Source organism: Palaemon carinicauda, chromosome 8, assembly GCF_036898095.1.
Source record: "Palaemon carinicauda isolate YSFRI2023 chromosome 8, ASM3689809v2, whole genome shotgun sequence".
NCBI lineage: Eukaryota > Metazoa > Arthropoda > Malacostraca > Decapoda > Palaemonidae > Palaemon > Palaemon carinicauda.
The window spans coordinates 86,503,159-86,524,422 of NC_090732.1; the positions used below are offsets into that span (position 1 = coordinate 86,503,159).

The window sequence follows — 21,264 nt, forward strand, 5'->3', positions numbered from 1 at the left end:
AATAATTCCTCCTTTTGACCTATTGTATCTTTCTTAGAATTTATAAGTTTTAATTTTCTGTATAGAACAAAAATGAAGGTTATTTGAATTTTATTTCTGTGTAAAAGGTTTCAAAGTCTGGAATTTTATCTAGGTGTTCTGTATTCATGCGTGGTTTGCCTCTTTTGAAAGAAGAGGTTGGTCGAAGACTATTTAGCTTGTGTAAGACAGGACTTGGGTATACTTTGGAATACTGATGGAGGTTGTGTAGGTCGTGAGCCATCTTTACATGAAGTCCATATGTAGTCAAAGTGAGATGAACAGATGTATATTTGTTTTAGATACCTCAAGCGGTTTGGTTCATTGGGCATGGCCAAAATCCATTGTTTTCGTTCACTAGGATCCTTTGGAAAGGAAACTACTTTTGCGTATGGCTTATTGGGATGATTTTCAAAGCAGCAATAACAATTACACCAATAAGGCATTATGATGATGAAAATCACACAAGAGCATTATATTTCATATATTGACATTATTGGATTCTGGAGAAGTAAATATAATGCGTATAATGGAGACAATGCATGTTTAAAAATATTGTTTATTTGCAAAAAAAAAAAAAAAAAAAAAAAATCTCAAAACATTGTGCTTATTTAAAGCATTAAATGATTCTATATGATTAATATATGATAAATCTTCCTTTATATCATATATATTCCCTCAAGAAGAAAACTAAGCTTTCATTACGTTTTAGATTACAATGAATATCATTATGACATGATTCTGATATGGATTAAATTTTTGCAATGATCTTATTCAAAATTGCTTTTATCTTTGATAATTGGATTTCAAAATCAATAGTAAATATTGTAACTTATTATGAAATTTCATCAACAGAACACTGATATATCTATAATTTTGTATATATAAATATTTATTACAGAATAAATCGTAGTCCGCACATTGTAAGTGCATTCACAAATGACCAACATAACATATAGAATTATCTTTCATGGTTATATGACAGTTAACGTATATCAATAATTCAATAGAATAATTAATTATGATCATAATTATCCTAAGGAGAAAGAGGAATGACCTTGTTACTGAATAAAATGTCCAGATATGTGATAGCCAGGTGTTTCGTTGTTATCAAAGAGATGCAACTGAGCTGCAACAGCGTGACTTCTGTAAATTTTACCGAGACGACTCCGTTGCCACTCTTCTTATTAAAGAACTCTTTGTTCAACATAAAAACATTTGCTGCAAGTTTAAACTTTTTAATTTCTACTGTTTCAACTACCCGATTAGTAAGATCATTCCACTACTTGATCACAGCTGGAATAAAACTTCTAGAATATTGTGTAGTATTGAGCCTCATGATAGAAAAGGCAAGACTATTAGAATTAACTGCATACCTAGTTTTGCGAACAGGATGGTACTGTCCGGGAAGATATGAGTGTAAAGGATGATCATACTTATGAAAAATCTTATGCAGCATACATAGCGAACAAATTGATCGACTGAGCCAAAAAATAATATCAATATCAGGAATAAGATATTTCATAGACCGTAATGGGTAGAAGAAACTCTTTATCTATGTGTTACGACCCTTGTCGGGCCGTGGTGCAAGTTCTTATTGCACGATAAGAGAGGTCAGTGTTTATGAAAATACCCAACAGTAAATTGGTTAGCAGAAATGAAAACAGTTAGGAAAACTTAATATTTATTAGCAACCAAATTTAGAACAAGTCAGCTTTTTGTATACCTAACAATTAGAATTAACAATTAACAATTTACCATATGAACATGATTGTCTAAAAAGGCACACACTGAGACAGAATTTAATATTAATAAAATTCTTAACGTGAAACACCACACTCTTAACGAGAGAGAGTCAAATAATTAAATAACAAAGCACACAATATATATATATATATATATATATATATATATATATATATATATATATATATATATATATATATATATATATATATATATATATATATATATATATCTCACACTCATTGGGGCTGGATGAAACAACCCCCTGCTCCAACCAAAGTAGCGACTCCAATAACAACATCATCACTCAGCTACCATAGGGAGTGCAGCTTCGTAGGACTCCTCATCAAAGGGAGGGAAATGAAGCTCTCGTCCCTAACCCGAAAAGGGTAACAAAATATCTCCTACCTAACAACTGCCTCCCTACTTGTCACCACGAGCTCAAAAACTCCCGCAACTGCCTACGTCAAGTTGATGACGGTGTCCCTCCCGCATCCACCTTGATGCCAGGATTCCTACGTCTGCGCCGACGACCGCAGAAGAGAACACAGGAATCACAAATCACCGCAGGTGGCCGAAATGCACCTTTTTAAAGCGTCAAACGTTGGGGTCGTAATCTTCTAAAACGCTCACATAAACCAGCTACTGCAGTAGGTCAGGGGAGTAGCGAGCTCGAACTGTGTCTTTAAGCAATCGAGTTCCTTGCACGTAAACACAGGTGTCTCTGCTCACTTCAAAAGAAAAAAAAAATAAATTTACAACTGAAACTTTATTAACTAAACCTTATGCTAATTTTACATAAAACAAAAATGCAGTAACAAGGCTGACGTAAACAAAAGCAAAATTACGTTAATACATAATACTATGACAAACAGCTCTTCTATGAGAGGAACACAACAAAATCAAACCATTGTTATAGTCACAACAAAATCAAACCACTGTTATAGTCTCGTGTAGTGCCATTGCCTCTGTGCCAGGGTCTTCCTTTTTTGGGGATTAAGGTTCTCTCTCTTGAGGGTACACTCACCCACACAATTCTACCTGTTTCCTCTTCCTCTTGTTTTTTAAAAGGGCCAAGGATGCTCTTTCCCTATCTGTTCCTTTGTCGTCCTCTATGTTATGAATTTTCAAAACCATCATTACAGTCTTTTCTGTGGTTGAAGTATCTATCCTTAAGGGTACTAAACCCTTACATAGTGTATTCACTCTACAATCTTGACCAATTTTATCAAGCATTTTGCCTTTAGTTTATGGGTGGCTTTTTTATTTGCTCTTTATATAGCTGTGAACATTTTGTTTTTGTTATAAGTATTGTTAAGTTGGATTTCAAGTATGATAAGACATTTCTAATTTTCATTTTGTGTGTAAGTATTGAGTAAAATCAAGCACCAGTGCACCCTAGACTTTGTCAGCGTCATCCAGGGTTTTGTAATATTCATGGACTACATGGCAATTTTAAAGGTCTTAAAGTTGCCTCTAGACAATATGATATCTTATCATACTTGGAAACATTGGTTTCTCAAATGAGGTACTCGCCCGAGCTGCTTGAAATAGGATGCCATTCCTAGGGCTGGGAGAATGGTAGTGTATATTAACTCTAAGTAACTAGCTGCCTATTAGTCTTAGTAAGAATTTAGATGTCATGAGGTTCAGGTCTCAAACGTTTGTGCCAGGCATAAAGATTTTTATTGTTGTTCCATCTATCAGAATCCAGATTTGGATGATTCTATCTTCGATTGTCTTCTTACCATTATGTTTACAATACAAGATGACAGAAAGGCCTTTTTCCTGCTTGTTGGTGATTCCAGTGCTAACCATAAGGAGTGTTTAGGAGCTTTCTACTTTGCCTCTGAATCTGATAGTTAGCAAATCATGAACAAGGCTACTCACAAGTCTTGTAATTGCTTGGACCTAGTAGATACTGATTCCCCAAGTGTTATAACAAGCAAGATTAGATTTTGCATTGGGATGTATGATCATGACTTGGTTTCGTTAGTAATTAAGACTGAGTAGCCTGTCCCTGTGGTATCGTACTCTTGTGAGATATATATACAATCTTAAGCAAATTGGAATGGTATTTTCAGTGATCTTTTGGCATTTGAATTAGACACAATTATTGTCGTTCTCTTAAATGAAAATGTTTGACATAGTTGAAAGGCATATCATTTCTCATGTTTTTAAGTACTGAGGACTGATTGTGGATGTACTTGTTTGTAAAAAAAATAGGCTTATCATCTTTAGAAAGGTAATAGATAGATTTAACCTGGAATAACTACTAGGCTAAGAGCTATCACTTTGTGAGTTTATCCTTTATCTGAGAAGAATGCAATTTGATCATTAAAGAAACATATGTTGGCTTCCTTCAAATCAGCAATCTATGGTGTAGATTTAAAAGTTCCTCTTTTTCTTAAACTATATGGCTCTGTCACCCGCTGTCCAAAGGGAAAGGAGACCATTGGGGGTATGTATTTGGCAGTAAGCAGAGCATTGAGAAAATTGATTTTCATCCTTCCTTTCTTCCTGAAGATAAACTAACTAGTTGAACTTTTCGATCCCATGAAATTTCAACACTCTTATTGGACTCTGATGCTTATGAAGGTGTAGATCCAAATGGTATTCTTTTTTATCAACAGCTGATGTGTTTGTTCTTAAGTTGCTTGTTATTTTTTGTAAGTTAGTAAAAACGTGGTTCATTTTGCGCTTGGAAAATTGGTAATATTATTGCACTAGGTACAGGTGTTTATCCTAGATCTAGCCCTGCTGATTACCATCCAATTTCCATAACTCCTATATTATTTAAAGTTTTTGAAAATTTATTGCCAAAACTTCCAAACAGATATGCTGAAGCTATAATTTGTTCTTCTAGTTAGCAAGTTTGAGTTTTAAAAGGCCTTGGAATATGTAATTCCGTTCTTACAATTTCCAATGCTGCACAGAAATTCCTTGATTGTGGTCAGGAAGATCATATGATTGGCCTCAATCTTGTTGTTGCCTTTAGCCTTGTTAATCATGAATCCTTTTTTTCATTTTAACAGATGAGAGTAGGTGGGTCTTTTCTTAGTATTATTATTGAATTTCAAAGTAACATGTAAAGCGTACTAGTTGATGGGCACCACAGTGACTTTTAAAGTGACATATCTGTTGTTGCTCAGGGTAGTGTGTTTGGCTCATAACTTTTCATAATATATATGCATGATATGTGGTTTGGCCTAGAAAACAAGCTTACGATATTGCATATGCAGATGATAACACTCTTTGCATCAATTCCATTTCTTGAATATAGACCTATGGTTTCAGAATCCTTTAATAGAAGTCTAGCTAAAACGAGTGCATGAGTATGTAATTCAGAATGGGTAGAAAGTATGAAGAGAGGAAGGCTTGATACAATATATGCACACGACAGCACTACTGTAAGCAAACCAAAACATTCTTCTTCAAACAAAGAATCAACTACTGCACTGTAATCGTTCAGTGGCAACATTCCACTTGGTAGGGGTTGAAGACTCTTTAGTTATGGTAAGTAGGTATTCTCGGAGAAGGACACTCCAAATCAAGCCATTGTTCTCTAGTATTAGGCAGCACCATAGCCTCTGTACCATGGTCTTCCACTGTCTTGTGTTAGAGTTCTCTTGCTTGAGGGTACACTCAGGCACACTGTTCTCTCCGTGTCTCCTTCCTCTTGTTTTTTTCTTTTTTCTTTCTTTTTTGGTAAATGGTGTTCTGGGCAGGCTTAATGGAAGGGCCATAGATGCCTAGTGGTTTATAAAGAGGTTGCCTTTTCCCTATCTGTTTCTTTAAATTCCCCTCCGGTATTCATTTTCAAAACCATCATAACTGTTACCCTTTAGTTAAAGTGGCCATCCCGGAGAATACTTAGCCTTGCATGGTGTTCTGGCTCCACCATTTTATTCAACATTTTGTGTTTAGTCAATGAGCTGTATGACTCACTTTATAGATATTTAGATATTAATGTACATATTGTTCTTGTAATCATTATTATGTTTGATTTCAAGTACGATGAAGCTATTGTTGCTTTTAGTTCTTGTGCTATAAGGAGATGTTAAGCTAAAGCTGGGACCAGTACGCCCTAGACTTCACCAGTGTCATCTAATGTATTGCAGTATTCGTGGTCTGCATGGCCATATGAGAGACAGTATGATATATTTCTATGCTCAAAATCTTTGGTTTCACAAATAAGGAACTCATATAAGCTCTTAATTTCAAGTTTTAAGAAACAAATAAGTTGAAAACTCCATGCCCTTACTAGAGCAAGGGGAATTGATGTGTATGTTAGGACTGAGAGTACCCAGGATCTTGTAAGTCCTGTTATGAATGAGGATGTCATGAGATTCCGGTCATTAAAGTTTGTTTCAGGAATAACTACATCTGTTTGTGTTAGATCTATTTGAATTCAAACTTGGATGATCCTATCTTTGATTGTTTTATTACCATTATGGCAAAGATACAAGACGATGATAAAAAGGACTCTTTTGTGCCTGTTGGTGAATTCAACGCTCACCATAGAGAGGGGTTAAATTTTGTTTCTTCTACTGATCCCACCGCTTAAAAGCTTTGGACTTTGCCCCTGGAGCAGGCTGTGAGGAAATCATAAGTGAAGCTACTCACAGTCTGGTAACTGCTTGGTTCTAGTGTACTCTAACTTTCCTGGTGTTGGTTATGCCTTGATATCGTTGATAATGAGAACAGCGCAGCCTGTCCCTAATATGTCATACTTATGTAAGATATATGTAAGACAGTGAAGAGATTAGAAAGGCATTTTGAATGATCCTTTGCATTTGAATTGGTCACAATTATACATAAGTGTTCTCTTGAATGAGAATCTGATCAACATAAATGATAGGTGTATCCTTTCTTGTGTGGTAAAAGGCCAAGTAAAAGAAAGGCCCTGGTTCAATGATGATTGTAGATGCTCTTATTTGGAGAGGCAGGAAACCTCAGACATTTAGAAGGGTAGCAGGTCAGATTTGACTTTTAATAGCTATACCCAGCTGAGAGCTGTTGCTCAGACAGTTTATGCTTCAACTCGAAAGGAGTACTATTTTAATAACCAAAAAAATAAAAAGACACCCTTTCTGGTACAACCCAGGAACATAAGTGGTGGGCTACATTTAAGTCTTCGCTGTTTGGTGTAGACATAACAGTTCTGCCTTTACTTGAACCAGAGGGCTCTGTCACTCAACGTCTGAAGGAAAATGCAACCATTTTGGCGAAGCATTTGACAGTAAGCAGAGAAATGAGGGACTCCATCTTCTTCATTCCTATTTTCCTGAGGCTAAACCAAATAGTTTCGTGTTTTGGTCGTATTGAATTAAAAGACTTTTAATGGACCTTGATGCTTATGTAGCGGGTATCTTACCTGTTTTTTAATTTATAATATAGACTGCTGATTTCTTAATTACTAAGTTGTCTGTTATTAAGTTACCAAGAAGATCTATTTTTTTATTTGAGAATAGGTAATGTTACTTCATTAGGTAAATGTATTTGTGGTAGCTCTAGCCTCGCTGATCACTGCCCAATTTCCATAACTCTTATATTGTCCAAAGTTTTTGAAAATCTTTTGTTAAAACATCTAAATAGGTATGCTGAATGTGATACACAGTTCTCTAGTTTGCAATTTGGCCTTCTTAAAGGCCTTCGAGCATTTGATACACATCTTACAATTTCCAATGCCGTATAGAAATAACTTAATTGCAGTCAGGGATTTTTTTATGATTAGTGCTGACTTTGACCGTGTTTATCATGATCCCCTTGTTTTTAAACTAAAGCTGTTCGAAGTAGGTTGGTCTTTTTTAGCATCATTATTAAATCTTTACGTAATAGAAAGCAAAAAAGGTTGTTGATAGGAATCATAGAGGTATAGGAATGTGATATCTGGTATTCCCCAGGATAGTGTTCTTGACCTATTAGTTTCCATACGACATACACAATATAAGTGGTTTGGCCTAGAAAACAAGGTTGTTGCGTATGAAAATGATGCTACTCTCTTTTCATGAATTCCATCTCCTGAACGTAGATCTGGGGTTGCTGAATCCTCTAATAGAGATCTAGCTAAAAATTAGTGCATGGTGCAGATTATGGGGCATGAAGTTGAACCCTAACAAAGCTTAAAATATGATAGCAAATAGACCGAGGACAGCGACTCCTCAACATACAGATCTCTGCATGATAATGTTTCTTTAAGTATATACAACTCATTTAAATTTTTGGTTGTGATTCCTGGTTTCAAATATGCTTTTGAAAAAGATATTTGTTCTGTTATTTCTTTAAATACACTAAACTTTTGCGTATTGAGAAAGTCTTTTTGAGACTTATGATGATCAATGTATTGTGAAGAAATGTTCCAATTCTTTCATTCTACCTTGTTTCGAGTATCATTCTCATGTCTTGTCTTTACCACTCGATTTTCATCTTAAATTGTTGAACAAGAACTTGTGGTCTAATAAATTTCTCATCCCTTATATTGATACTAATCTTTGGCCCTATCGTTCAATTAATTATTTATGCATATTACATACGATTTTTCATAGTTCTGACCGTCCTTTGCATTCAGATCTTCCCAGACTTTACCACTCAGTACGTAGTGCTAGGTATACAATTGGTTCTAATAGTCTTGTCTTTTCCATAATAAGTCTAGATACTCAACAGTATTGTAGAAGTTATTTTCCACCTCTAACCAGAGTGTGAGATGATCTTCCTAATCAAGCAGTTGAATCGATGGAACTTCAAAAGTTCAAACTTGTATTAAATGTTTATATGTTGATGAGGCTGACAGGAATCTCTCCCCATAGTCTATATAAGGCATATTTATCTTTATGATGTTACTGATTTTCAGATGTCATATTCTTTATTCAATACTTTTCATGTAGTTTTTTTATTTCTTTATTTCCATTCCTCACTGGGCCAATTTTCTCTGTTGGAGCCCTTGGCATCATAGCATCCTGATAATAATCACCCTTATATAATGAAGTGTAAGTGTCTGGTGTTATATATATATATATATATATATATATATATATATATATATATATATATGTATATATATATATATATATATACATATATATATATATATATATATATATATATACATATATATATATACAGTATAAGTATATATATATATATATATATATATATATATATATATATATATATATATATATATATATATATATATGTATATACATATATATATATATATATATATATATGTATGTATATACATATATATATATATATATATATATATATATATATATATATATATGTATATATATATATAAGTATATATATATATATATATATATATATATATATATATATATATATATATATATATATATACATGTATTATTTCACACTAGAGGAGCTGGCTACAGATGGAGGGGGCCTCTCAATTCTTAACAAAGATACGAGATTTTTAGCCCAATGCACTGGTTCAACTGTTCTGAGACTCTTACCAGTCGACTATGAAAGACCTTATTCCAAGGTTAGGTTAACAGAGGTCTCCTTGTCACTACGTTTTCGTTTCCTTCCATTTGTAGTGGTATGCAATCATTCTTTCGTATTTTCTTCTTTATTGAAGTTTTCGTTTTTTCAAACAATGATATCAACTTATACTGAAAAGCATCCGAAGGCTCCTCTGTAAGAGTTATCTCAGAATTACTTTGCTTCGTAAAAGTTGGATTTTTTTCACCCTTTTCGAATTTTAACCAACATATCCTGCTTGAAAATAACCCTGATATGTCTTATGTGTAAATATTTTAGAAATAAATAAATTTCTACGGTAGTAAGATGGTAAGGGGTATCGAATTAGTGAATTATATGTTCTTTCATGGTTGATATAAACTGTTACCTTTATGATAATCAAATAATGCCTGTCTAAATCTTTTACAAGAATTAAGAAGTATTCCTCTCAGCATTACATTTGAAAGATGCTGTTATAATGGTCACAAGTTATGTTTTGACAAAGTACATTTGTACTATTCATCAACTTTTTGTCAAAGAGCTTTTTTAATTTTTTATTCACATTTTCCCCCAAAGCAGTTACACACTAATCATTTACATTTCCAATATATGCTTGTATTTTCTAATAATAGTTATAATTTCAGGGTCACCATGATTTCATCATGAGGGAAAGGGATGCCCAAATGGCGATGGAGAGAGAGAAACAAGAGCTGGAATGGCAGACCAGGATGGCAGATTTGGAAAACAGGTAAGAGAGAGAGAGAGAAAGAGAGAGAGAGAGAAGAGAGAGAGAGAGAGAGAGAGAGAGAGAGAGAGAGAGAGAGAGAGAGAGAGAGAGAGAGAGAGAGAGAGAGAGAGAGAGAGAGAGAGATGTGATCGTCGATTAGGGAGTAATGAATTTGGGAGCCCTGAGGAATATAGATCGTTGCTCTCGATTTTCTTAGCCCGACCAAATTGTTACTCCAGTCGTGTTGAAGAATGATTGTGATTTTGTGGTGATGATCTACTCTTTGGCATTGCAAATCAAGATTACCATGTTGAATTAGAAACGCATTTAGTGATAGCTGTTCTCCTTCAAAAAATAAAGGAAATTAAAACATAAAACCCTAAAATATTGAAGGAATTACTGTTTTATCAATTTCATGATTTTTTGAAAAACGAGAGATAGAAGTTGGTGAATTTTAGGCCTCATAATAGTGTACCATCTTCACACTATACGAGTAGAACTATAATTCGTTCGTGGCATCACCAGAACATGGAATGATGAGGGCGTAAAACCAAGAAATTTCGTGGAAAAAGGCAATTAGAAATGAATTAATATTTCACTGAAAATAAAACCTTCTCAAGTGAAATAGTTGAAGAAGAGTGTTTTCGACCTGAAAGCAATTGTCACTCGCCATAATGAACTATTTTTCACTAATTTAGGAGATGCAAGTTTTAAGGAATTTACTTGTCTTACTATAAGATCATTTGGTATAGCGGTTATTTAAACCCTTTAAAGAAAAAATAAACCAACCAAGGTCTTTCTTAGAGCCCTTTAAAAATAAAAAAGAATAAATAGATAGAATTTTGCTCTTTCACATAGTCTTCTAATGGGATATGGTCTTAACTCTCGCACCTCCTCCCGCTATTTGAAATATTGGTGTTGCATTAAGATAACGAGGTTTCTGCAATGAAGTCTAGGAAGGAAGGTGTTATTTCATTAAGACCTCGCCTCTGTTGACACAAGCGGTGAAGAAGGTATCCATCAGCTAAGCGATTGCTGTAGATAATAATGGAATGAGGTTGGCAACGTCATCCATAATGACTTACCGTGAACCGAAAGTTAACACCTGGCGCCCATCTCGTCTAAGGGCAAAAGGCGTATGGCGAGGAAAAAAAGATATGCATTTATGATATGTTGTTTAATTTGAAGGTTAGATTATACAAAGAATTAATGCATATACTTGTTACTAGATTAGTTTTAGAGATTCTAGTGCAATTGGTGAAATTTGTCCATTTCAAGGCCAGTAGTCGTAATGACCGGCTAATTGTACTAAACACCAACCACATTTCTTGGTTCATTTTTACACTTGCCTAATACTCAAGTACAAAAAAGAAAAGAAAAGTAATTATATCTAAATGCAGTTTATATATGTGTGTTTGATAGGTACATCAAAGTACTGCTAAATCAACCAGTGGTATATAACTGTTTCAAAAGTATCCATTGTGCTCGGATATATTAGTGGAGTTTGCATTTGGTAGTTGATATGCTTTGGAAGCAAAAGCAAGTGGAAGAATTTATATTTAAAATTACGTATACAATGAGGCCATTGTAAAATTTACAGAGATGAAAATCCTAGAAATAGAGGATATTGTGAAGAAAAACTGGATCGCTTACGCTGTGTTCGATTTTTTAGTAAAATTAAGAGAGGGTTTTCAGTGGAAAGTAAAGTAATAATGATGAGCCCATGAGATGAATTGCATAAGCAGTCTCTTTATCTGGAAAAAAATTTGGGTGTAAGTTCATTTCTTTAGTTAAAACATTTGTTTCGAAGCTTTTCACCAATTGATGAAATTTTGACAGGTATTGAACGGAAAATTCTCGTCACGCAATAATAGAATCTTTATTGCTATAAAAAATAAGTATACATAAGAGTAGATCAGATAGGATCTAAAGAATATTCCCAATAGTTTCCCCTCCCCCCAGTGTTATTCTTATTATCACATATTATTTTTCTATGGAGCATTTCATGACTTGAGTATTTCTACATTTCTATTTGTAAGATAATATTTATTGTTTGAAAGCTCAATGGGAAGTTTGTTTATTTTCTTTATTTTACTTTATATATTCATTTTATACATACATACATACACACACATACACATATATATAAATATATATATATATATATATATATATATATATATATATATATATATATATATATATATATATATATATATATATATATATATATATAAATATATATGTATATATATATATATATATATATATATATATATATATATATATATATATATATATATATATATATATATACACACACACACACATATATATATATATATATATATATACATATATATATATATATATATATATATATACATTATATATATATATATATATATATATATATATATATATATATATATATATATATATATATATATATATATATATATATATGTATATATATATATTTCAAAGGATCCCAGCACGGCTTTGAGAGCTTGTTTTCGTATCTGGTTTCATTGCCCATTGTTTTCAAAGGCTGTTTAAAATTCCACACATACTCCTCGCTCATCCTGACGGTATATCAATGAATTCTTTACATTATTGTGTCTTGTAAGCTTTGTTCGATCATTCCTGTTGACGTTTGAAAACATGTCAGGTTTGTAGTTTTTCTTCTTTATAATGAAAATTACGTAGGGAGAAAAACTTGCTTCAACATCTATTATATTCGGCAAACTATTTCAGTAATATTGACTATAGGTCAGGATTAATATTTTTGTAAAGATTTTTTTTTTCGTTAACTTTTTAATATCAACAAAAATCTTTCAGACTGCAAAGAGCTAGGAGAGTCAACATATATCCTATGTAAACGATGCAAAATAAATTCTAACTTCAATATGTAGTTTATGCTATAATGTAAATAATCGCGGGCTCTGTTCCAAGCGGCAATCCACTGAAGCGATATCATAATATATGCAGGAGAACATAAGGTTTAAGGGCTACTGATAATGATAATGAGGACGATGAGATGGATGCAAAGCATCCCATCAAATAGTGAATGGATCGGCAGGAGTTAGGAGCTGAAGCTTACATTAACCCGTCCCTGTTTGGTCCGCCAAAAGTATATTTTTTCTATAATTTAAACAACCATATTAGCAGAAAGTGAATAATACAAAGGTTACCAAGGATGGTATTGAATTCTTTCCTGTAGAAACGAATATATAACGGAGTATTATAAACTGTTCGGACAAAAAAAATGAACTATCACCTGAGGCCGTTAGACAGCAGTGTGTAAATAATGTCTCCCTTTTCTGGATACACTAACAACTTGTGAAGATGCAAGGATCTCTTATGGGAATAATCTTTTCTATGAATCATTTCTCGGAACTCACACTTATTCTAAGTATTAAAGTATATTATTCACAATTATAAAAACCATAAAATTTTTATTTTTTTTATTACACAGTATTTTCCCTCTTATATTTATGAAATGCGTTAATATCTTACAAACATTGTTCCTTTTATCTAGCACTAAGTGCTGTTAAGTATCTTCTAAATGACTTATTCTAGAGTGAGCATACAGTATATTCCTGGTAATGCGGTTGGCTTTCCCTGTCTTTATATCGTAATAGAACTGACTACAGTAGTTGTATACTTAATCAACATTTAGAGTGTTGATCACATTTTTTCTCTATGGCTGCGCTGTGACTTTTGTTTTTTGAACCCCAGTTTTCAAATGATACTTGATCTGTGCCTTTCATACAGTTATACGGAAAATCCCCATACGGCAATTAAAGCTGTTTTTGCTCTCTGTAGTCTAATACGGTATCAACATTTTAACGGCTAGGCACATGTATCATGGTCTTTTATTTTGCGATGTTACGTAATTGAAAAACCTATTGTTAATGTCATTTGAGTAATTTTGCTACTGTTTGAAATTTAGAATTTATGTCACTTTCTACTACCGCTTTGCTCCTTAAAACGAGTGTTGATTATCCTCTGCCTGGCCTAATGAAGTTGTCTAAATGGTAGAATTCAACTTTAACCAGTTCTGTTCTACCCTTAAATAAGTAAAAGGTAATAAGCATCATCGCTTGCTATTAACCTGATAAGAAATTAAGAATTGTCATAACATTGCATTCAACAATATTGACATATCATAGTTTACAACTCTTCACACTAATCATATACATCTTCATGGGTACTATAGTGTCCCATTTCTGTGACTTCCCGGAAACCTATGTCAACCCCAATTCCATAAAAAAGAACATAGGAAATGGACATGGAGAAACCCAAATGGAGGAACAAAAAACGAAATAGATTTTATTCTCAGTGAAAAAGTTAGTTTAATTAAAGATGTAAGTGTTAACCAAGTTAAAGTCATGTGACACTAGAGTGGTGAGAGGTAAAATTTGTCTAGATCTTAGGTAGGAAAGATAAAATAGAAAAACCAATTTTGAAAAAGGAAACAATAATTCCTTTATTAAGAGAAAATCTGATGAGTTTATTCGAGCAATGCAAAATATGAACCCCCAACTTCATTATGAAATGGAAGCAAGTAAAGAAGTGACCAGTAACTTACGAAAACTTGTATAGCAATCAGCACAAGAGATAGTTGAAAAATTTTCTAAACAAGATCAAGGAAAACTATTAGAAAAGGCCAAAACTATAATAGAGAAAAAAAATTAAATAATGGTGAAATCCAAGACAGATGAAATAGAATTAGCAGAACTAACCAACACAATAAACAAAGAAAAAACTAAAAACCAAAATTGAGGAAACATAAATGAAAAGAAGCATCAAATCGATGAAAAGAAGACTTGGAACAAGGTGTCAACAGTCATTTGCTTCAAGGAATGAAAGTCGAAATATTATCAACAAAGGAGATGGCGTGATAAAAATTGCATGGGGTTTCAGTACAATGATATACAATACTGATATAAGAAATAACTTTGCCGATAGAAATAATTGAATAAGTTAGCCAGAACCAAATGTAACAGTAGGAGAAGTAAAGAAAGCATTAAAACGCATGAAAAGGGGCAACGAAGCTGGACAAGATGGCCTAAAATTGATTTAATAGTAGATGGAGGAGATTTAAAAGTAGTAAAACCCTTTATACATATAGCTTCAAAAAGCTTTATCATCACACTAATTCACAAAAAATGGAGACAAATAAGGCCTGAAAATACTGCCAAATAAGTTTACTCCCATTAATAAACAAAATATTTACAAAGATCATAATAGATCTAATAGAAAAACAGTTAGAGTGTAGACAAACTTTAGAAGCGGGTATTCAACAGCTGACCAAATCCATGTAATGGAAAAATCAACAGAGTATGATATATCACTATATATGGCATTTACAGGTTATGAGAAAGCTTTTGATTCTGTCAAAACTTCAGCAGAAATCAAATCCCTTCAAAGAGAAGGAATAGATACATCATATGTTAGAACAGTTGAAGATATCTATACGGAAAGTAAAGCAATCCTCAGATTACAAAAAGATAGTGAGAAAATTCTGATTGAGAAAGAAGGAATGCAGGGAGACCCCATCTCGCTTAAATTATCCACATGTGCCTACAAAAAGTTTCAAGATTTGATATTAGGAAAATGTAGGAAGACACTTTAATGACACAGATGACGTAGTTCTATTTAGTGAATCATGGGAGGAATTGCAAAAGATGATAGAAGATTTGAAGAGTGGAAGCAGAATGGTATGACTTAAAATTGATATGAATAAAACTAAGATAATGTTCAACGAAAATTCTGAGACAGGAAATAATCTTGATGGGTGAATCTCTAGAGATTGTTAATGCATACACGTCCTTGGTACAGACAGTTAGTGTTTACCCAGGAAATGAGACTGAAATTAAAGGAATAGTAAACATTGGATGGAGAGCTTTTGCTAAACAAAGTGAGATCAAGAACAGTATTTAATCAGATTGTCCTTCCAGTATTAACTTATGTATCAGTAGCTTGAAGCCTACTAGAGATTTGGAACATAAGGTAGTTACAACTTTGAGACCTATAGAAAGAATAATGATGAAAATAACACTAAGTGACAGAAAAAGAGCAACATGGATGAGAGGGCAAATTAAAGTAGAGGATATGCTGATAACATGCAAGGAAAAGAAATAGACATGGTCAGGACATATAATGACAATGTCAGTTAATAGATGGGCAAGAAGAATAACGGAATGGCTCCTTAGAGATTGCAAGCGAAGCAGGGAAGGAAGAGATGATAATGAATTGACGAACTAAGAAAATTTGGGGGTATAAACTTTCATAGAAAGACCACAAACAGATGTGTGTGAAAGGACATGTCTGAGGTCTTTGTCCTGCCGTTGATTAGCAACGGCTAATGATGATGATATACTATACTATATACTTACACACACACTTATACCGTATCATCATCATCTCCTCCCACGCCTATTGATGCAAAGGGCCTCAGTAAGATTTCGCCGGTCATCTCTATCTTGAGTTTTAAATCAATATTTCTTCATTCATAATCTCCTACTTCACGCTTCATAGTCCTTAGCCATGTAGGGCTGGGTCTTCCAACTCTTCTAGTGCCTTGTGGAGCTTGGTGAACTAATCTCTCTTTGGGAGTGCGAAGAGCAAGCCCAAACCACCCCCATCTACCCCTCACCATGATCCCATCAACATATGGCACTTGATTAATCTCTCTTATAGTTTCATTTTTAATCATGTTTTGCCATTTAACTCCCAATATTCTTCAAAGGGCTTTGTTCTCAAATCTACAAAATCTGTTGGATATTGTTTCATCGTCATAACACGACCCATGTCCATACAGTAACACTGATCTCACTAAACTGATATATAGCCAGATGTTTATATGTAAATATGTATGTACAATATATATATATATATATATATATATATATATATATATATATATATATATATATATACATATGTATATATATATGTATATATATATATATATATATATATATATATATATATATATATACACATATATATGTATATATTTATATATATATATATATATATATATATATATATATATATATATATATATATATATATATATATATATATATATATGAATATACAGTATATATATATATATATATATATATATATATATATATATATATGGGTGTGTGTATATATATATATATATATATATATATATATATATATGTATATATATATATATATATATATATATATATATATATATATATATATATATATATATATATATATATATATCAAGCTTATGCAAAAGAAGTTAGATTTGTTTTTTGTAAAATTCGTAGGAGTTATTGGGATGGAGGGAACTGAAATATCTAAAAGAATCGTATTGCATTTAGCTAAATAGAGATAAATCATTTAGACCTTACAATTATATAAAAGTCTTATTGGTGGATTTAGTTTAAACGGGAGATTTGTTTCTCTCTTATTCACTTTAATTCCTACCTGTTCTCTTGTGGTTCAATCTTTTCTTTATAATAAGTAGCCTACTTCTCCCAAGACTAAATGAGAGACGTATCATGTAAGTAGTAATATTCAGAAAATTCCTGTATAATAAAAAGTATCACAAATGACAGTTCCTGGTGGCGCTGAAAAATACAATATCTTCCGCTGAGATAAGTCTACGTTTATAGCTATAAACTTTTCAAAACTAAAGACAGTATTAATAGCATTTTATTGCTATCATATATCTATGGCCACAGAAATTTGTTGACACTTTTTGGTCATTCTTCAGGTACAAAGCCCAAGTGCGAAGGGCAAACGACGAAATGGAGGTAATAACTGCTGAATGCGACATTTTACGACGAAGGGTCCAAGACACGAGTGGAGCAGAGACTGGTTTTAGAGACCAGATAATGGCGCTTCAAAGGGACCTGGACAGACAGAGAAGGGAATGGGAGGTAAGTTGTAATGGATTATGAACTGTTACGAGTTATTTCTAGATTTTATGGTTTGCAAAGGCATTTGTTGGATACTTTGGGATAATCATCATCTTTGTGGGTATATTTATACCATAGTGGGTAAGTGCCTTTTATTAATGTTTAAGAATTTACTTTTGGTGTTTGACAGGTGTTAGATAAAGTTAAGGAGCGAAAAAGTTTATATCAAAGCGTTTAAGAGGTTTCGTATTTAACTAGACCCTCTCGGTGCCCTCTGTTCTAGCCTTTGGGCTCTGCAATGTTCTGGCTCCCCCGCTCCTTCTACTGTACTCTGGACTGTATATTGCTTTAGTAATATCGTGATACTATCTAGTATAATAGTAATGATAATCAAAGAGTCATGAAAATACAAAGAAAATCTATGTACACAATAATTTTATAATATTTATTACAATAATATAAAATGGATGATGAAAAATATAATTTGCACCAAAGAAAATAATTCATGCATATGATAGTAAAATAAAGACAATAAAAATTTTAAATACTCACATATATCTTAAAGAGAGAGAGAGAGAGAGAGAGAGAGAGAGAGAGAGAGAGAGAGAGAGAGAGAGAGAGAGAGAGAGAGAGAGAGAGAGAGAGAGAGAATGTTCTCATAATTACAATGGAGTTTATGCTGAATGTATTTATCATGCAATTTATATTATTAAATATTACTTAAACATGCTGTATATAAGAGCCCCTTTTAATCCTTTGCATTGGTAACATTTTTACAGTGAGTTTAGCTCTGAATGGTTCGCAGTTGTTACCTTTAAAGTTAGTGAGTATTGTTATGCTAATATTATTATCATTGACCTGATATATATTTGGAAGCAAAAAACAGATCGAAATGAACAGTAAAACTGTGAATAATACAAATCAAAATATAAATCAGAAATGATTTAAAAAGAAGGAAAAAGGAAAGAGGAAAAGAATTATATGATAATATACTATACTGATGTATATATGTGAAAATCCTTTTTCTTCTAGGTTTTAAAACTGCAGTGACAAAATACCGTGTGATCATGATTTAGAAATGAATTTAATCACATTAAAATGTAAATAACAATACCGAAATTAATAAGATAAAATCGATGATTGGAAGAAAAGTACGGGATAATAAATTGAAATTGAATGTAATGAGAGGGTAAGGGGAAATTATAATCAAGTGAAGATTAATCATAGCTGAATGATATATCATATTAAAAGAAATAATAACATTGAATAGTTGGGTTATAAGGAATCGAGAATGTGAAAGGAATAGAATGAAATATAGAAGTAATTAATTTCGTCTTATGGAGGATATATAAGTTTGTTAATTGTGAAAATGGTGCACGATAAATATATGAGTTTGGGCAGTACTGTAGGACTACTGTACAATTACAGTAATGTAAACTACAGTACTGTGAATGAACTACGCGAAAACAGTATACTGATTTATTTATTGTGTTAATCGACTGCACATAAGCAGCAGTCCGTTAGTGAGGGTGCAGTGATGAGTCGTTTGACCCAGTTTGTGCCTTTTTTGGTGGTTGGTGTGATCTCTGTTACCTAACTCCTTCAAATTACAATTAGGATGATAGTAGTTTCATTGCTTTTTCATTTCAATCATTACCATGAACAATACCATTATTATAGGGACGGCGTCATGTTACTACTACAGCACTATACCGTATACAGTACTTGCATTCTTGGTAGGCTACTGCGCTGTTTGGCTTTGCGGTGAACATTATAAGGCATATTAAGTCAGGCTCACTTTATTTGTATTTCCACTTTCATTGGATTTTTGCAAATAAGAAAGTTATACATTTTTTTGGAAACTATAATTTAAGCAATAAAAAGCGATGTTTCCATTTCCTCGAATCTAACATGGCCGTAATCGTGGATTTTACCAATTGACTACGTGAAAAAGTTTTTTGTCATTATGTGAGTTTCTAAATAACCTAAAGCTTTTATTTTAACATCTAAACTACCATTTTGAATGCCAAGAAATGCAGTGCTCCTTTTTTTCCGGATGTGTTGAAACATTTATTACAACAGTTTTTGCAAATACTTAGTTTTCATAGGTCAATTTGGTCATTAGGACATATAAGTCACCAGCCGGAAGATCATGTTTATCTAGTGGTTTCAGTATTGTTGTAATCCTATATCATATATGATGAGTATTAAAGAATGTAAAAGCTGCTTTCCTAACGTCATTCCTGGAGAAATTTCCTGAACTGAGACTACCGTCCCAAAAAGAAGCTGCAGATCATCTGTAATCTATGAAGGGTAGAACAAATTAAAAAATCCTGGTAATACTACTGTATATAATAATTCCTAGGACAAAGAGGTGACTGTAGAAATACTGTAGTCATTTCGTAAAATGCTAGCTTCAGTTATGATCTTGCTCTTAAGTAAGTAGCTTATATATCTGAATCTGTGTTACCAGAGACCCAATGCTAGTTTAAAAGGGAAGGATGTACAATTGACATGACATTTACTTTGAGGCAAATAAAGAAAAATGTCGAGAGCCCAATACATAGTGATAGATAGTCTTAATCGACCTTACCAATGTCTTTGACGTAGTGTCCCACAACCTCCTATGAAAGACTCTAGCAAAATATGGACTCTTGGCAAATCCCGATAGATATTTCAGCTCTATCATGCTAATGTACAGTAGAAGCAAAAGTTGGTATTAGAAGCTTAGAATCCTCATCCTTTCCTGTGGAAATATGATTGAAGCATGGTAATGTTTGCCTACTGTCCTTCTAGTTTCCTCAGTAATGACTTTGTTGCAGGAAAAAATTACAGAAAAAGATGGGGTCCAAGTAAAATACTTAATAAATGGTAGGCTGTTCAACATCAGCCGATTACATGTGCATACAAAGTCATTAGCACGAAAATTGATTGACCAGCAAAAGTCTGATGATATACCATTTTGGCCAGAATCCTGGTGTCAAGGCAGCACAGTTTAGACACCCTGACCTTGATATGTAATGCGCTTTGTTTAGAGATAAATACAAGAAAAACATTATTTAAAATATAACAACGAAACCAGTGATGATAAAGCACAACTACTGTTAGTGCCATTTATCGTATACCTTTGTTGCATTGTTTCACTCACCACTGAAATCAGTGAAGACGTTTTGGTAAAATAAACCGGGTTTACATGCCTTTGGCAGGCTGTTTTTCAGAGCAAACACCTAAACCAGACCTCTAAAATCCAAGTTTATAAAGTAGCAATTATCTAAACTCCTCTATGGTACAGAAATTTAGACTCAAATCAAACATCATCTCAAGTGACTGTAAGTTGTTCTTTTTTTTTTTTTTTTTTTTTTTTTTTTT

The 21,264-nt window shown here is 32.8% G+C and overlaps 1 protein-coding gene across 7 annotated transcripts in view; it reads left to right on the plus strand.

Annotated features, from left to right (window-relative positions):
- Window positions 1-21,264, plus strand: part of LOC137645794 (trichohyalin-like) — a 996,644-nt gene that overhangs the window by 377,871 nt on the left and 597,509 nt on the right. For all 7 annotated transcript variants that reach the window (XM_068378737.1, XM_068378740.1, XM_068378739.1 and 4 more), the window contains exons 6-7: window positions 9,897-10,000; window positions 17,751-17,916. In XM_068378737.1, the coding sequence (XP_068234838.1) occupies window positions 9,897-10,000; window positions 17,751-17,916 (270 nt within the window). The remainder of the gene's footprint in view (window positions 1-9,896; window positions 10,001-17,750; window positions 17,917-21,264) is intronic.